The sequence below is a fragment of the Penicillium cataractarum genome (assembly GCF_028827025.1).
Source record: "Penicillium cataractarum strain IBT 29864 chromosome Unknown utg000008l, whole genome shotgun sequence".
Lineage (NCBI taxonomy): Eukaryota > Fungi > Ascomycota > Eurotiomycetes > Eurotiales > Aspergillaceae > Penicillium > Penicillium cataractarum.
Window position 1 is genome coordinate 2,580,767 of NW_026622744.1, and position 14,644 is coordinate 2,595,410.

The 14,644-nt window shown below is 52.8% G+C and overlaps 7 protein-coding genes across 7 annotated transcripts; 4 read left to right on the plus strand and 3 right to left on the minus strand.

Annotated features, from left to right (window-relative positions):
* Window positions 1-155: 155 nt before the first annotated feature.
* On the plus strand, window positions 156-1,288 carry N7496_010081 (arabinogalactan endo-1,4-beta-galactosidase; the record flags this gene model as incomplete). The annotated part of the gene is made up of 2 exons (XM_056702994.1): window positions 156-488; window positions 557-1,288. The coding sequence occupies 2 exons, from the start codon at window positions 156-158 to the stop codon at window positions 1,286-1,288; spliced, it is 1,065 nt and encodes a 354-aa protein (XP_056551994.1).
* A 1,282-nt stretch (window positions 1,289-2,570) lies between these two features.
* Window positions 2,571-4,896, plus strand: crzA (putative C2H2 transcription factor Crz1; the record flags this gene model as incomplete). Its single annotated transcript, XM_056702995.1, has 2 exons — window positions 2,571-3,834; window positions 3,890-4,896. 2 exons carry the CDS (start codon window positions 2,571-2,573, stop codon window positions 4,894-4,896), a joined length of 2,271 nt encoding a protein of 756 aa, XP_056551995.1.
* Window positions 4,897-5,795: 899 nt separating this feature from the next.
* Window positions 5,796-7,578, minus strand: N7496_010083 (alpha-1,2-mannosyltransferase ALG11; the record flags this gene model as incomplete). The annotated part of the gene is made up of 2 exons (XM_056702996.1): window positions 5,796-7,143; window positions 7,214-7,578. 2 exons carry the CDS (start codon window positions 7,576-7,578, stop codon window positions 5,796-5,798), a joined length of 1,713 nt encoding a protein of 570 aa, XP_056551996.1.
* A 299-nt stretch (window positions 7,579-7,877) lies between these two features.
* N7496_010084 (putative mitochondrial export translocase Oxa2) lies at window positions 7,878-8,894 on the plus strand (the record flags this gene model as incomplete). Its single annotated transcript, XM_056702997.1, has 1 exon — window positions 7,878-8,894. The coding sequence occupies one exon, from the start codon at window positions 7,878-7,880 to the stop codon at window positions 8,892-8,894; it is 1,017 nt and encodes a 338-aa protein (XP_056551997.1).
* A 26-nt stretch (window positions 8,895-8,920) lies between these two features.
* N7496_010085 (uncharacterized protein) lies at window positions 8,921-9,100 on the minus strand (the record flags this gene model as incomplete). Its single annotated transcript, XM_056702998.1, has 1 exon — window positions 8,921-9,100. The coding sequence occupies one exon, from the start codon at window positions 9,098-9,100 to the stop codon at window positions 8,921-8,923; it is 180 nt and encodes a 59-aa protein (XP_056551998.1).
* A 642-nt stretch (window positions 9,101-9,742) lies between these two features.
* ptcF (type 2C protein phosphatase ptcF) lies at window positions 9,743-11,664 on the minus strand (the record flags this gene model as incomplete). The annotated part of the gene is made up of 3 exons (XM_056702999.1): window positions 9,743-9,860; window positions 9,921-10,934; window positions 10,991-11,664. 3 exons carry the CDS (start codon window positions 11,662-11,664, stop codon window positions 9,743-9,745), a joined length of 1,806 nt encoding a protein of 601 aa, XP_056551999.1.
* A 295-nt stretch (window positions 11,665-11,959) lies between these two features.
* Window positions 11,960-14,179, plus strand: N7496_010087 (transcriptional repressor TCF25 family protein; the record flags this gene model as incomplete). The annotated part of the gene is made up of 1 exon (XM_056703000.1): window positions 11,960-14,179. One exon carries the CDS (start codon window positions 11,960-11,962, stop codon window positions 14,177-14,179), a length of 2,220 nt encoding a protein of 739 aa, XP_056552000.1.
* Window positions 14,180-14,644: the final 465 nt, after the last annotated feature.

The window sequence follows — 14,644 nt, forward strand, 5'->3', positions numbered from 1 at the left end:
AAAAAAAGGAGAGAGAGGAGTATCTATATAGCATCCATTTCCCAATTATTTTCTTCCCTTTTTTTTGTGTGACTAGTGAGGAGTGGTGAACCCAAAAATCCCGATTCGATAACTAGCTATCGGTATATTATCCCATCGCGTCGTTGCCGACCACCATGTTGCTCCCCACGGCTCTCTTGCTTGCTTCTCAGCTGGTGGCGCCAGCATCAGCAGCGCTAAGTATCCACGGTGCGGATATTTCGTCTCTGCTTGTGGAGGAGGATGCGGGAATTTCGTATAAGAATACTGCTGGCACGAAGCAGGCGTTGGAGGTGATACTTGCGGATGCGGGGATTAACTCTGTGCGCCAGCGTGTGTGGGTCAATCCTAGTGATGGGTCGTACGATCTGGACTATAATATCGAATTGGCCAAGCGGGTGCAGGCACAGGGGATGACGACGTATTTGGACCTGCATTTGAGTGATACTTGGGCGGATCCGAGTCATCAGGTATGCTGTGCTATTCGCTATATGCTTCATGAAGTGTTATCCAAGCTAACAACGAATGTCACTGGTAGGCTACACCCTCTGGCTGGTCCACGACCGATATCGACACGCTTGCTTGGCAACTATACAACTACACCAAGGAAGTATGCGACACCTTTGCAGACAACGGTCTCACCGTCGACATCGTCTCGATCGGCAACGAGATCCGCGCCGGTTTACTCTGGCCCCTCGGCGAAACAAGCAGCTATGCCAACATCGGTCGCCTCCTGCACTCCGGCGCCTGGGGCGTCAAGGACTCCAGTCTCGCGACAACCCCCAAGATCATGATCCACCTCGACAACGGCTGGTCCTGGTCCGAGCAGGAATACTTCTACAACACCGTTCTAAACAGCGGCTCGACCTTTGTCTCGACTGACTTTGATTATATCGGTGTCTCGTACTATCCCTTCTACAGCTCCAGCGCGACCCTGGCATCCCTGAAGACCAGTCTGACCAACCTGCACTCGACGTATGGCAAGGACGTGCTGGTTGTCGAGACTAATTGGCCGTATTCGTGCCCGAACCCGGCCTATTCGTTCCCGTCGGATCTCTCGTCGATTCCATTCTCTGTTGCTGGACAGCAGACCTTCTTGAAGGATCTCGCGGCTGTTGTTTCGGCTGTTTCGGGTGGTTTGGGTATTTATTACTGGGAGCCGGCGTGGGTGGATAATGCTGGGCTGGGGAGCAGTTGTGCGGATAATTTGTTGTTCAGTTATACCAATGATGAGGAGCGGGCAAGTTTGGAGACGCTGGGTACAGTTTAGGTTGGGAAGTTTCTGGTGGATGTGAGATATCATGAGGTAGTTTGAGAGTTCTGCGAATGTCTGGTCACATGACCAATTGAAGTATGTCCTGTCTATTGAGTTAATCCAAGCATATCGAAGTAAATTAGAATGGAGCATTTGAGTTCAAAGGCAGCAGCATTCCTAAGATTAAAATACTAAAATAAGTTGAATGCTCGGATATTTTTGGAGTTTGAGGCTTAGTTAGCTATCAGGCGTCAACATCGTCAGGACCTAGACCAGATCCCCGGAAGAGCTATCAAGTAGTATACGTCACGTAAGGCAGAGTCGTCTATGGAAATCTGCCTTGCCCTAATTCCAGCGAATCACTCTTTCCAATGGTCCGAGCCCTGGAATTGGAAAACGCAGAGACCAACTGGAAGGACGGACCGTGGATGAAACTCAGCTGCGTGGCTGTGCAAAACATAAGCTAAACTCCCCCGCTGCGTTAGCCGGACGTGGATGCTCCACCATAAAAACGAGGGAACGATTGGTAGCTTTCCAATCGTCTGGAAAGGGTGTCGTCTTTTCTGCACAGGGTTGGCCCTGACATGCTGAAGGACTGATACCATCACGATAATCATCATAAGGGACGAAAGACTATCGATCTCGAGAATATCATCAATCCAAAAACAAAAGGAGGGGCTCTTGTGCCTATCTGTTATCGTAGTGGACACGATGTGGGGTGGGAAAACCAGTCCATACCGACACTAGTCCGGAAAGTCCTGGAGTAAGTGACTATGGGTTCATTCTGCATGGCTACAGGTGTGAGACACGATCCCCAGGGGCCAAACTCTTGACTTGGACCTTTTTTGGCGGTCCCGGTCGTATTTCGGTGGGCCATCGAACACGTCGCGAAGGAAAGTTGAACTTTTTTTCCAGGGCCAAAGAAATTAAAAAAGAGAAAAAAAATACCACAAACCCGTCTGATTGTCGCAGACCGCCTTGCGCACGTGCGGTCGCCATTTATCGGGTCCCTCCATCACCACCCCGACCTTCGACCTCCCCGACTTTAGATGATGCTGTTGTCTCGCTGACCCTGGCGAGTTGGTTCTTTTTGCGCGCATACCCGGTCTATCTACTACGAATGCCATTCTATCACCACCGACTTTGCCGTCTTCCCTGTTAGCTATCTGCCGCTTTCCACTCTCCTTGATTCCCTCCGGTTTGGCGCTCGCGGCCGCCCTGTGTCGCGCTCTCGACTGTCCCACCTTATAACCCTCCAGAGGTACATCGCCGGTCATCGCGAATTCTCCCCGCCACGATGGCTTCCCACGACCATACCCATTCCGTCTCTGCAAACATCAAACATCGCAGCGTGAGCCCATCACCCCACGCCCAACGACAATATCACGACCCAACCGCGGGCCTAGCCCTGGACCCCTCCATGTCAGCCGCATACGGGACAAATCCGCCATTTGACAACTCCAATGCCGATCCCAGCATCAGCGGCACCGAATCTTACGGTTACTCGGCGACTTACCACTTTTCTGGGCCTCCGCCTGCGCAAAACTTGGTCCCTCCTTCTAGTCAGCCTTTCCCGCCAACGCTGAATACAACCAACATCTCGATGTCGCAATCATTCAACCCGAATATGGTGGAACAGCTAGATCCAGGAGTGTCGGGCTTGCAAACGGGACAACTCACCGATAATTTCTCCAATTTGCTGAATTCTAATTCGGGAGAGCTGGATTTCGCAACATACCAGAATCATAGTCCTAACAGCGGTAGCGCATCCGAGTATGATTCGTCGCTACTGCTGGATCCGCAAATGCATCAGCGCCAGCAGGCCATGCATCAAGCGGTCAATCCAGCTGATCTCGTCAGCCCTATCTCTAATCCCTCTGCGTCCTCACGTCCGTCGTCGCAAGACCCACAGCAGTCATCCCCGGGGCCCATGTCCCCTCCTGGAGGCACTCCCGGAACATACTATACCCCGCAGCATTCGCGACACACCTCGCTGGATCCAGCGACGGCCGCCTATCTCAGTGCGCAGGCGAACCCGGATTGGCAGTCAGTCATGAATAATAGTGCCTTCCAGACCCACCGCAGAGCGCCGTCAGAGGTCTCGGAGGTCTCGTCGGCCAATCACTCGCCCTATTTATCTCAGCATGACTATGACGGCATCGAAAATAATACCTCGCCGTCCCTTGCTCCACAGAGTGACCCAGCCCTATACGATAACGCTCTAGGTATTGAGCAGTTTACGCTATCAGAGCAGCACCAGCAGGGCTTCAGCCCTGCACACAGCCCGTATATCTCGCCGCGATTGATGCCCCAACAGGTCAATGATATGGTTCCTAGTATCCAGTATTCTTCGACTAGCAACCAGTTCCCCCCAGCACCAACGGATATGTATGGAATGCCGGGTGATGATATGCTGGGATCGCATCCCGCAGGCGACATTGGCCAGGCATCCCAGATGGCGCCTCCTTCAATTAATGTGGAATTTGCGCCCCCATCTCGGAGCCCAAGCTTCGGGCCACCCAAAGCAGTTGCTTTGGACTCGTTGAGTCCGCCCGCGATGAGTGAGTTTTCAACCTGGCCATTAGTTTTTAACCTCAATTCTCATATTCGTATTAGGATCTCGCGTGCGCAGCAAGTCAGATCCCTATGCACACCCTGCTTCTCGTCAAAGATCTCCCGCGACTTCGACAACCAGTCTCGAACCCCTCGCCCCTACTTCCCCGCGATCACTATCGCCCCACTCGCGCAGCAACCCTGGCTCCCGGGACGCATCTCCTTCAAGGTCTAATCGACGTCTTTCGACATCGTCGATCGAGAGTCGCAACTATATTCTAGATCTGGCTGACCCAGGACGCCCCGGTGCAGCACCTGGTGACTCGAAGCGTGTCCAGAAGCACCCCGCCACTTTCCAGTGCACATTGTGCCCTAAGCGATTCACTCGGGCGTACAACTTGCGCTCGCATCTCCGCACCCACACTGACGAACGGCCATTTGTGTGTACAGTCTGTGGCAAGGCTTTCGCCCGGCAACACGATCGCAAGCGCCACGAGGGCCTCCACTCTGGCGAAAAGAAGTTCGTCTGCCGCGGTGACCTATCACGGGGCGGCCATTGGGGCTGCGGCCGTCGATTTGCACGTGCAGACGCTCTCGGCCGCCATTTTAGGTCCGAAGCGGGTCGTGTCTGCATCAAGCCACTGCTCGACGAAGAATCACAGGAGCGTGACCGCATCAATGCCGAACAGCAACAGCACCAGCAGCAACCTGCCGGACACTTGCAACCCGTTCCCCAGCCACTCGTCATGCCCGGCGTCCCTGGCATGGACGGCCAATCGTCTGGTAACTTTATTCTTCCCGCAGCTCTGCTCGCCCAATACCCGGCGCTGCAAACCCTGCAGTGGGACCAGCTCGCCGCCGGGGGTGATGACCCCAGCGACATTGGTGGCCGAAGTAGCTTCGACGCTAGCTCAGGTGGGGAATTCGGTTTCGACGACGACGAATCTGGTATCAGCAGCGTATCTGGGATCAGTGGTGGATATGGTAATAACCAGGGCGCCATGTATGGTGGCCAGATTCTCGGGATGAATCCGGGTGATCCTGGATACGTGGATCAAAAATGGAGTTGATGACGGATGCGATGCTGCCTTCACTCGTTTATACCCCTCGCGTTTCTTGTGATATTGGAATAAGGGAAAAGCGATGATTTGCAGAAAAAGACTATGTAATGTCTTTCATTCTGCGAGTCTCGGTTCTTTCAACATCCTTGGTCCGATCTTTTTTTGTTTCCCGTCTTCGTGTTGCATTTCTCTTTCCTTCGTCCTTCTTTATTCCCCGGCTTATCCCTTATAGAGAAGGGTTACTGGCGTTCTGATACACGGTGGGAGACTAAGTGATTTGATTTGATTTGAATTGAATTTGGTTGATTTTCTTGGCCAAGGCCAGAAATGGGGGTTTCTTCTTGATTTCAACTGTCTGCGCTCAACATCTATACACTGGCATTCGTTTGGTTGTCATGGCATTCTTGCCTCTCCTTTATGATGGAGATTCAGCGTTGATCTTCTCATCATTCGTTTTTTTTCTCGCTGCTATCCATTTTGTGGCAGTGCAAGAGCTTGCCATCGTGATGCATTTGATGATTTTCTCGAGCTTCTCATACCCGTTTACCTTTTTGTTGGTTTTTTTTGAACAAGAGATCTTGTTGGAGATACCTCTATCTATGAGTGCTATAAACCATTTTGAAATCCGATTATACATCAAGTATTCATGCTTTTTTTGAGGACTGAGGTGCCACTGGATCAAATTGTAGTAAACTAGAGGTGAATGAAGCTGGTCCTTGGATAAGGGTTATAGAACATCATGTGATCTCGAGTATATTCCTCATGTCCTCAATGTAGTCTATAACAGGAAGTTCTGCCTAGTATTCACGGTTTACATCTATTCACATAGTAAGAACTACTAAAACCACTTCATCAACGCAGGATATGAGCATTCATCTATATCAAAACGAGAGAATATCTACTCAACTCTACCGCGAAGCCTCAACCAACTTCTGCACTTGCCCCAACCACTTCCGCGAGAACTCTTCCTCAGTAAACCTCTGAGCCGACCGTCTCGCCCGCAAACGCATAGCAACCTTCTCAGACTCCGGCAGCGCAAGCGCCGCCTCAAAGGCCGCCGCGAATTGCTCCTCTGTCTCAGCGCGGAATCCAGTCGCTCCGTCGCCGAGATCTACGACGATGTCCTCGCGGGGACCGCCGGAGTCGTGAGTCACGCAGATTAGCCCTGCGGCTTGGTACTCGACGACGCAGATGCCGAAGTGCTCGTTCCACATGGCGTTTACGCCGACGGATGCTGTGCCGAGGTGGGACAGGACGGCGGGCCAGCTTGCGTCGCAGAGGAACGTTGTGTGGTCGCGGATGCGTAGCTCGTGTGCTAGCAGGCGGAGGTTGTAAATGTGAGTTTCGTCTGGGCTGGCGTGGCGAACGGATCCGATTAGTACCAGTCGGGGTTGGGGTTTGTCCGCATACGCTGGGTTGCGGGCACGCTCTTGCAGGAACCGCGCAAAGGAGCGGAGGACGAGCGGGTGGTTCTTCTCTGGGCGGAACTGTGCGATGTAGAGCAGCGTGGGGTGGCGGGACCTCTCACTCTCGGCGTCCACGGTGATACTGGACTCTAGCTCTGATACGGCCGTGGGAGGGAAGACCACGGCAGGCGAGGAAGGTGTACCCTTGCCAGTAGTGTCCGCAGCATCATTGCTTGATTTATCCTTGCCAGTGCCCCATAATTTGCGGATGTGGGCTGCAGTCCAGGAAGAATTGCACATGACAACGTCGACGTGGCGACCGACCCAGCCATACAATTGGGCGAACAGCTGCCAGTAGTGTCGCTTGACGGTTCCCTTGAGCCCCTTGCCTGCGCCGGCATTCAACCCTTGGATCCCGCTTCGGTCATCTAGAGATGCAAGCATATCCGTGGAAATAGTCGGGTAGTGCACGTACGCGCCTATCGGCACGGTAGGGAAGAGCCACTTGCATAGTGCCAAAGTAAAGGCATAGCCCATGGTATCGATAAAAACATCTGGCACCAGTAGTGTAAAGGCATCGTATGCGACAACCAGCGATCCCAACGACTGGCCCAGCAGCGTCATGTGTGGATAAGAGCTGGCGACGACGTATTTGCGGGTGGTTAGGTACAGAAGCACCACTCTCGGGGCATGTAGGTGGATGTTGAACCGATTCTCGACTCGCTCCAACATGGTCGTCTTGTTGACTTCGTGGTCGCCGGTATAGATAGCGCAGATCGCCTTGGGCCAGCGCTTCTGTGTTGCGCGCACTGCTTCCCAGAGAACTCGTTCTCCACCGCCACCAGCATTACTATAAAATCGCGGTGTCAGTGACGAGTTCCACGTCACAAGTAAAAAGTAAATAGAGAAATCAGGCTTACCAGAATGGATGGAAGAATCCGATAATTCCATCCCAGTCGTCTGGCCGCTTTGCCCCATCACCAGCACCGCTGTCACTGTTGCTAGGTGTCTTTACTCCACCAGGGCCGGCAGTACTATCAACCTTCTCCCAATCCTCATCCTCGGCCGAGCTTGCACCCTTTGCGCGCAGCGATTTTAATAATTCCTCCTCATCTGATCGCGCCCGCGCGATCACATATTCGCGCCGAGATCGTGTTCGTCGGCGGATCAACCACCCCGCGCCGCGCAGGACTAGCCCTAGTACGCCACCTATAAGCTGAGGGAGCAGGACAGCTGTCGCCGCAGCGATCAAGAGCGCGAGAATGGCGGTGGTCAGGATGGCCATGGTTGCGTCTGGGTTTCACCAGTGTCCACGCATAGTACCCGGGATTCAAATGTGGTATCCAGGGGGTTAAGTAGAGGGAAGGGGAATGGGGAAAAAGAAAGAGGGAGATGACTTGTTCGGAATTACCATCAACAGCCCGCCATTCAGATCAGTTGACGTGGATCGTAACTTACAATACGCGCGTCACATGATACCGGGGTGGAGCTGATTGTTTCTCCGCTCGGAGCTCTCTTTTAGATGATCTTTTGACCTTGCGACTTGGAGAAACAGGAATTGCCACTTGTGCCTTTTCGTCGGTCATGAACTCGATTCGCTACAGGGCATTACACATCCCCCGCAGGGCCCTGCCGTTGGCGGCACGCTCGCAGGTCCGACACTTCCATCCAACCAAACCTGCTCCGTTGATCAACGAAGCTCTCGATGCCTCCGCCGGGCTTATCCACGGCGTTCACGATATCACCGGCCTGCCCTGGGTCGCCTCGATCCCCCTCACGGCTCTTATAGTGCGAACACTGGTCGGATTGCCGGCTCAGATTTACAGCAAAGTCAACGCACGCCGCGAACAAGACATTGGGCCCCTCAAGCTGGCCTGGGCAAACTGGGCCAACTCGGCAAAGAAGGGCCTGAAGGGAGGACCAGACTCTAGGGAGGCTGTCAATGAAATCAACCGAGAATATGACCAGAAGATCAAGATTCTATACAACCGCTGGCATATCTCGGTCATGTCCCGCTACGCGCCCGTCCTACAATTACCAGTCTGGATCTTGCTCATGGAGAGCATCCGTGGCATGTCCGGTAACAAGAATGGCTTGGTACCCTGGCTACTCTCTTTAATTGAAGGGGGCCAAGAAGCTACCGATGCTGCCGTCAACTCCCTTCATCTAACGGTGGAGCCTACCTTTGCCAACGAGGGCGCGCTATGGTTCCCCGATCTACTTGCGGGTGACTCGACTGGTATCTTGCCAGCAGTCCTCGCAGCTTCCATTCTTCTCAATGTTCAAGCGGGTTGGAAGGCTACACCACGCGCTGATCTGGCCGATATGCCTAGGCTAGAGATGTACCGATCGCTTTCCTTTAACGGTCTGCGCGTCTTCATTCAGCTCTTGGCGCTGAACGTGGGCCTGTCCGGGTGGTTCTATGAGATGCCAGCCGCGCTGTTGATCTACTGGATCAGTAGCTCTAATATTGCCTCGCTTCAGACCTACATCTTGGGAAAGAAGATGTTTGTGAAGCCACCAATGCCGGCGTCCACGAGACGCTATGTCGATTACAGTAATCCCGACACTCCAGATCCGTTCCGCATGAAACTTCGCTGAGTGAATCTGCAAAATATCATCAAACATCAATCGGTTGGCAGAACGATACCCCTCATACGGTGGCCAGGCCTGGGACACGCATTGACCCATTTGGAGGTTTGAGTGTCTGCTACAACAGATTCAAGATCTTCACCAGTGCCGACGTCCAAGCCACGAAATGGACATCCAGGGAGCCAACCCGGATACAACGAGACCTTCTCGTGCATATTGGGAGGCATTTAGCTCCTTGCAGAATTTCGTCAGTCTACGGACGCATGGAATAGCCACGCAACGAATCGTGAGGGGCCGGAGTGGGCTTTTGTACTATAGATTCCCTATCATCAAACGTGTACATGAAGGAAAATCAGGGACCAAGGAAGAAACTACCTTCTCAAGCCACTTACTTCCATATGTTTCAACACAAAAAATAGTAGTTAAAATCACGTCCAATACCCTACCACTAAAGTGACCGCTCGCGCATGGCTCTAACAGTGGTCTATTTCGACCTCCTATACTTTGGAGAATCTAAACTCTTATTCGACACCATTGCCTTGAATTTCTAGTCTCTGTATAGTCACCCGGAATTTGCGGGTCAATCGTAAATTCGAGTATACTAGATAGCAGAGATTTGTACAGATGTCAATAGTAACCCGATAACAGGCACGAAACCACCCAATCCCTGAAAAGATACGAAAATTGCAGTAAATCAGCAAATATCAAGGCTAGACCTTCGGTCCTGGGCATCAAAACCTGTGAGGCGTTGCACGAGTATTTGAACGAGATTATTTAAGAAAAGAATGGTAAATTCAGCCTCCATGACCCATGATCCTACTCTGGAAAGCAGGGTGATAGATTCAGACCTAAATGGCTTATAGCTTCGCCTTGGGTGGCTCTTCTGAAGCGCTGGCCTCCTTGTTAATCTCCACTGTACCAGTACGGGAGTCGGAGCCTTGACCGAAGAAGATGACCTCAACGGTGACATCGTCGCTGGAAGGGGACAAGTGGTCAGCAGATCATACAGGGTAGAAGAGGGTGAAAGTCACATACCGGTATCGGCGGGAGTACGGGGCTGGCAAGGTCAACAAGGCACAAACCATGTCCTTGTCCTTTCCACCCATGGCGTTGCGGACGAGGTGAGTCGCGGCATTCTTGTCCTCAACGACAAATCGGCTGGCCGCGCCGGAGATATCATATTGCTGCTGGCGGATGGGGCGGCGCTGGCCTTCGGTGGATTGATCCTTGGCTGGCTCCACAGGCAATTGCTTTTGGCTGTCGAAGCTGAACCAGCTTTGCAGCCAAGCCTTGGACCCGCCGTTGCCAGACTGTTGTTGCTCCAACCACTGTCCAACCAAGCCAACAACTTCCTCATTGCTTAGCATTTCCCAGAGACCATCAGTGGCCATCACAATAAAGTCGCCTTGAGAGGGGTCAATCTTGGTGGTAGTGATGATGGGCTCAGCAGTGACATAGGGGGGAGTCTTCAGAAGGGGGTGAGGTGTGCGGCCGAAAAATTGCCGTTTGATCTGGTCTTGGACTTCCTTGCTCCACTTGTAGAAGGCGTCGCCGAAAGCACGACTAGGCTCCAGGCCACCTAGAATACGGCCATTCCGGGTAACATAAGGCTCGCCAGGGTGCTCCTCCTGGAGGCGCTTGACTTCAGATGGGGTACCGCCGGTAAGATCCTCAGACAGAGCGGTGGCGGTCCATTTTCCATTAGCGCCTCGGCGACCAAGGACGGCGCGAGAGTCACCAGCAACAGCGACCTTGAGATCCTTTGACTGAGAATCGTAGAAGCTCAGGAGAGCACAAGATCCCGACAAGGCCGGTGCGAGAAGCTCGGCAGCCATACGACGGGACTTGGATTTCAGGACCTTATCCACACTCTCATGCACAATGTCATTATCAAGACGAACAAAGCCTTGCTTGATCGCCTGATCAATTGCCTCGGAAGATGGCACAAGAACTGTGGGGTCAGCCGCAGCAGCCTTATAAGTAGCGTTAAGTTCTCGTGCAACGTAGGAAATCAGCACATTTCGCAACTTTGCGGACGTAGTCCAGCCCCTGTCTTGAAGTTAGTACAAAATCATCCCAATTTCCAGCCTCGGGAGAGTCCTCACGAATGGCCATCAAAGACCGCCCAGAACATCCAGTCGCTATTTGGCTCCCCGTTTGTGCTAGCCGCCGTCGATGAGGACACCTCGACGATCTTCTCGGCATGGTCATCCTCGATGGGAGAGTTGCTAGGCACTTGTACGATATCGTATCGCACAACACCTTTGCCTCTGTTCACTAAATATGACTCCTCATTCTTGCGTAGCTTCTCCGTAGCTTGCTCCGGTGTCAACATTTCTAGGACACGTCGATCCGAGTCGTCGGTGTTCTTCGATAAGGGTTGATCTCCGGAAAGCGTAGCAGTGTAGAATTGGTCGTTACTCACTAAGAGAGCGCGACGAGTCGACTCGGATGGGTCCTCAGCGTGAGCAGATGTGATGGCGCTCGAGGCAAAACCTCGAACCTGGGTTGCTAGTGACTGCGCGGTGCCGTCTCCTCGATACGCATACCACGCTCCAGACGCAACGACGGTTGAGATGACGGCAAGGGAGAACCTGCGGAGATGCATGGAGGACTGAAGAGCCACTGGGGCTAATGATGGGCGTCGGCCTCCCGAATATGACCGTAGGCCTCGGACCGAGTTGTGGGTGTAGGTGAGCGAGCACGGCCGTTTACCGGTGACTTTCCATACTGGAGCACGCCGAGCAGTACGGAACGCCTGTAAAGCCGCCCGACGCATTGATTCGGCGGGGGTTCGAGCTGATAAATTATGTCCTCGCAATACAGGACGATATTCGGAGCTCCCTTTCAAGACCACTCCGAGGGATCGAATGAAAGACACGAGGAAACTGGGGAATGCACGCGCATCGTGACCGTCAGATAAGGGGTCACGTGGGTATGCAACAAGAACCACGCTAGTCCTCATCGGGTCCCCTTTCGTCATTCCCCGCGGGATCTTTGCTTGTCGTTGTTCTCATCTGGGACTCACAGGTGTTCCTTTCAATTGTTCGTGGCGCCTGGCGCGAGATCTGAGGATGTCTTCACGTGCGATTCGGAAGTTGCAGAAGCTGCGCGAGCAGGAGCTGCTGCAGCAACAAGAAAACGAAGACGCATCTAGCGATGATGAACCCCCGCGCCCCACGAAGCCAAAGTTTAACGCCTTCGATCTTCTGAACGCCGGCGGCGACGACGACGACGACGATGATAACGACCTAGAATCGGAGGAGGATGTTCAAGAACCTGTGATTCAGCAACCCGAACCTGAGCCTGCGCCTGCTGAGCCCAAGAGTGCCAGCAAGAAGAAGAAAAAGAAGAAGAAGAAGGCCAAGGCGGCGGTAGTTACTGAACCAGAAGGCAATAAATCCGACGATGAGCTGGACGAAATCGATCGAGCGTTGAAGGATCTCGCCACGGACGGTCAACTACCAGCTGGCGCGGGTGCAGGAGCCCTGACAAAGGATAATGAAAATGCCTCGTTCGCAAAAACGACCGACGAACTGCTCGCGGTCGATCCGAAGTTTTTGAATGCGACAAATGAGATGAAGCGGCTATTTGGAAATGTGGTCTTGGAAAACTTCGACCAACCGGCCGATGCAGGTTCTGGTCGTCGACGGGATCGCAATCGCGAAACGGTAGACCTCGGTCGAGCCTTAACCGGACGGTACAGTCCGGCCAGTAGAGGCCAGAGCTTAGCGGGTGTGACACTACGGCGGAATATCTTGATGCAAGGCAAGGACGAGTGGCCTCGAGCGCCAAGCGGAGGACTTGGCATGGAGCTCGAGGAGAAGCTCGCTTCGGGCGTCACACAGTACCGGATCGTTCACAATGCAGGCTATCAGGACGTACAGAGACAGTTCGAGCTGTGTGTCGAGTCGATGGATCCACAACGCCTGATCCACCACCTACAATACAACCCTTATCATATCTCGACTCTACTTCAAGTATCTGAGATCGCCAAGCACCAAAGCGATCATGCCGTCTCTGCCGATCTTTTGGAGAGAGCACTCTTCAATATTGGGCGCTCGGCTCACTCATCGTTCAACACACGTGCCAGAGAAGGCCAAGCCAGACTGGACTTCCTGCATATGGAGAATCGTGAGTTGTGGCTTGTTGGTTGGAGGTATATTGCAAACTTGGGTATGAAGGGCACATGGAAAACTGCGTACGAATGGGCCAAGCTATTACTGAGTTTGAATGACTCCGACCCTTATTGCATGAAGCTTCTGATCGACCATCTTGCTCTACGTGGCCGAGAGTATGCTCAGTTCGTGGATCTGTGTACCCAAACACGATTCAGTCGCGATTGGGCTGACCTTCCAAACATTCAATGCTCGCTGGTCATGGCGTATCTGCGGTTAAACAAGCCCCAAGACTGCCGCCGGCAGCTTCATTATGCCATGTCCCGTTACCCGTGGGTGTTCAACCGACTCGCTCAAGAGCTGGACCTTCAACACATCCCTAAACAGATTTGGGGCAAGATGCCTCCGACTGGACCTCACGAACTTCTTACCGAACTATATATCTCGCGAGCGAAAGACCTCTGGAATACACCGGAGGCTGTTTCTCTCATCGTGGAAGTTGCCGATACTCTTTCCGACGATCAGCAGGCTATTGAGCCACCAGAGATTACGTTGGATATCGCCCGCCATGTGGTTCTCTCCGACATCCCCAAAGTCACAACCCATCTCCCAACTCGCTTTGTTTCCGGTCGAATGTCCGCATCGGATCCTCTCCCACCGTACGAGTCCGAAGCTTTCCGCCAACAGGCCGATCCAACACCGTCTTATCTCGCACGAGTTCCAGAAGCTGGGCGGCCACAATGGCTTCGTGACCTTTTGGATCAAATGCAAAACGGTGCTGGTATTCGGTTCCCGGGGCTTCCAGGGGGTGACGATGGAGAGGATACCGATGATGCTCCGCAAGATGAGGCCGAGAATGCCCCAGCCGGTGGGCGAGTACGCGCTTTGGCTGGTGACCAACAAGTGCTCGAGCAATGGCTCCTGCAGGATGGGCTGGAATCTTTGCAGATGTTCCTGCATGAATATGGAGTTGATCGAGGGAACTGGGGGGACGTGGTGGACTACGGTCCGCTGACCGATTACCTTGAAGCTCTCCAGGAAATTCAACCCGAGACGTCTAGACAGCGACTTCTACACGGTCCCATCCACGAGGTGATAGGCGAGTTTGCGGTCACAATGCTCGAGGATGAGTTGGAGATGATGGAGGACGAGCTGACTACCGAAAATAATGCATAGCCTTGCACAGTCCGACTGTTGAAGTATAGAAGTCTATCAATAAAAAGTTAAGATTCTCCATCGAATTATTCTGAATTGAGCGAGATCAGTGATATGGATATGAAACTATGTAAGTCGTCATGAGCTACCAAGTACTCGGTAGAAGCCGGGACCGTTGAGGTATGTGGAAATGCCGGTAAGCTCCAGACCCGACATCACAACACCCCGGGAATTCACCTTGGCATTATTCTACAATTTTCCTTGACAAATAAGGCAATATCTCAGAATTTCGTTTCAAGGCAATGTAACCTCTGCTTGATGTGCTCCGGCGGGCTGTTAATCTTCACCTATAAAGGCTGGGGCGGACGATAAACGCCAGTTACTCAAAACCTATAGTTAATTAGATAGTTTATCGACTTTGCCCTAATGCCTTCTTCTTTAGGCCAGGGCGACGCTATTACTGTAGTACCGATTTGACTATCCCCT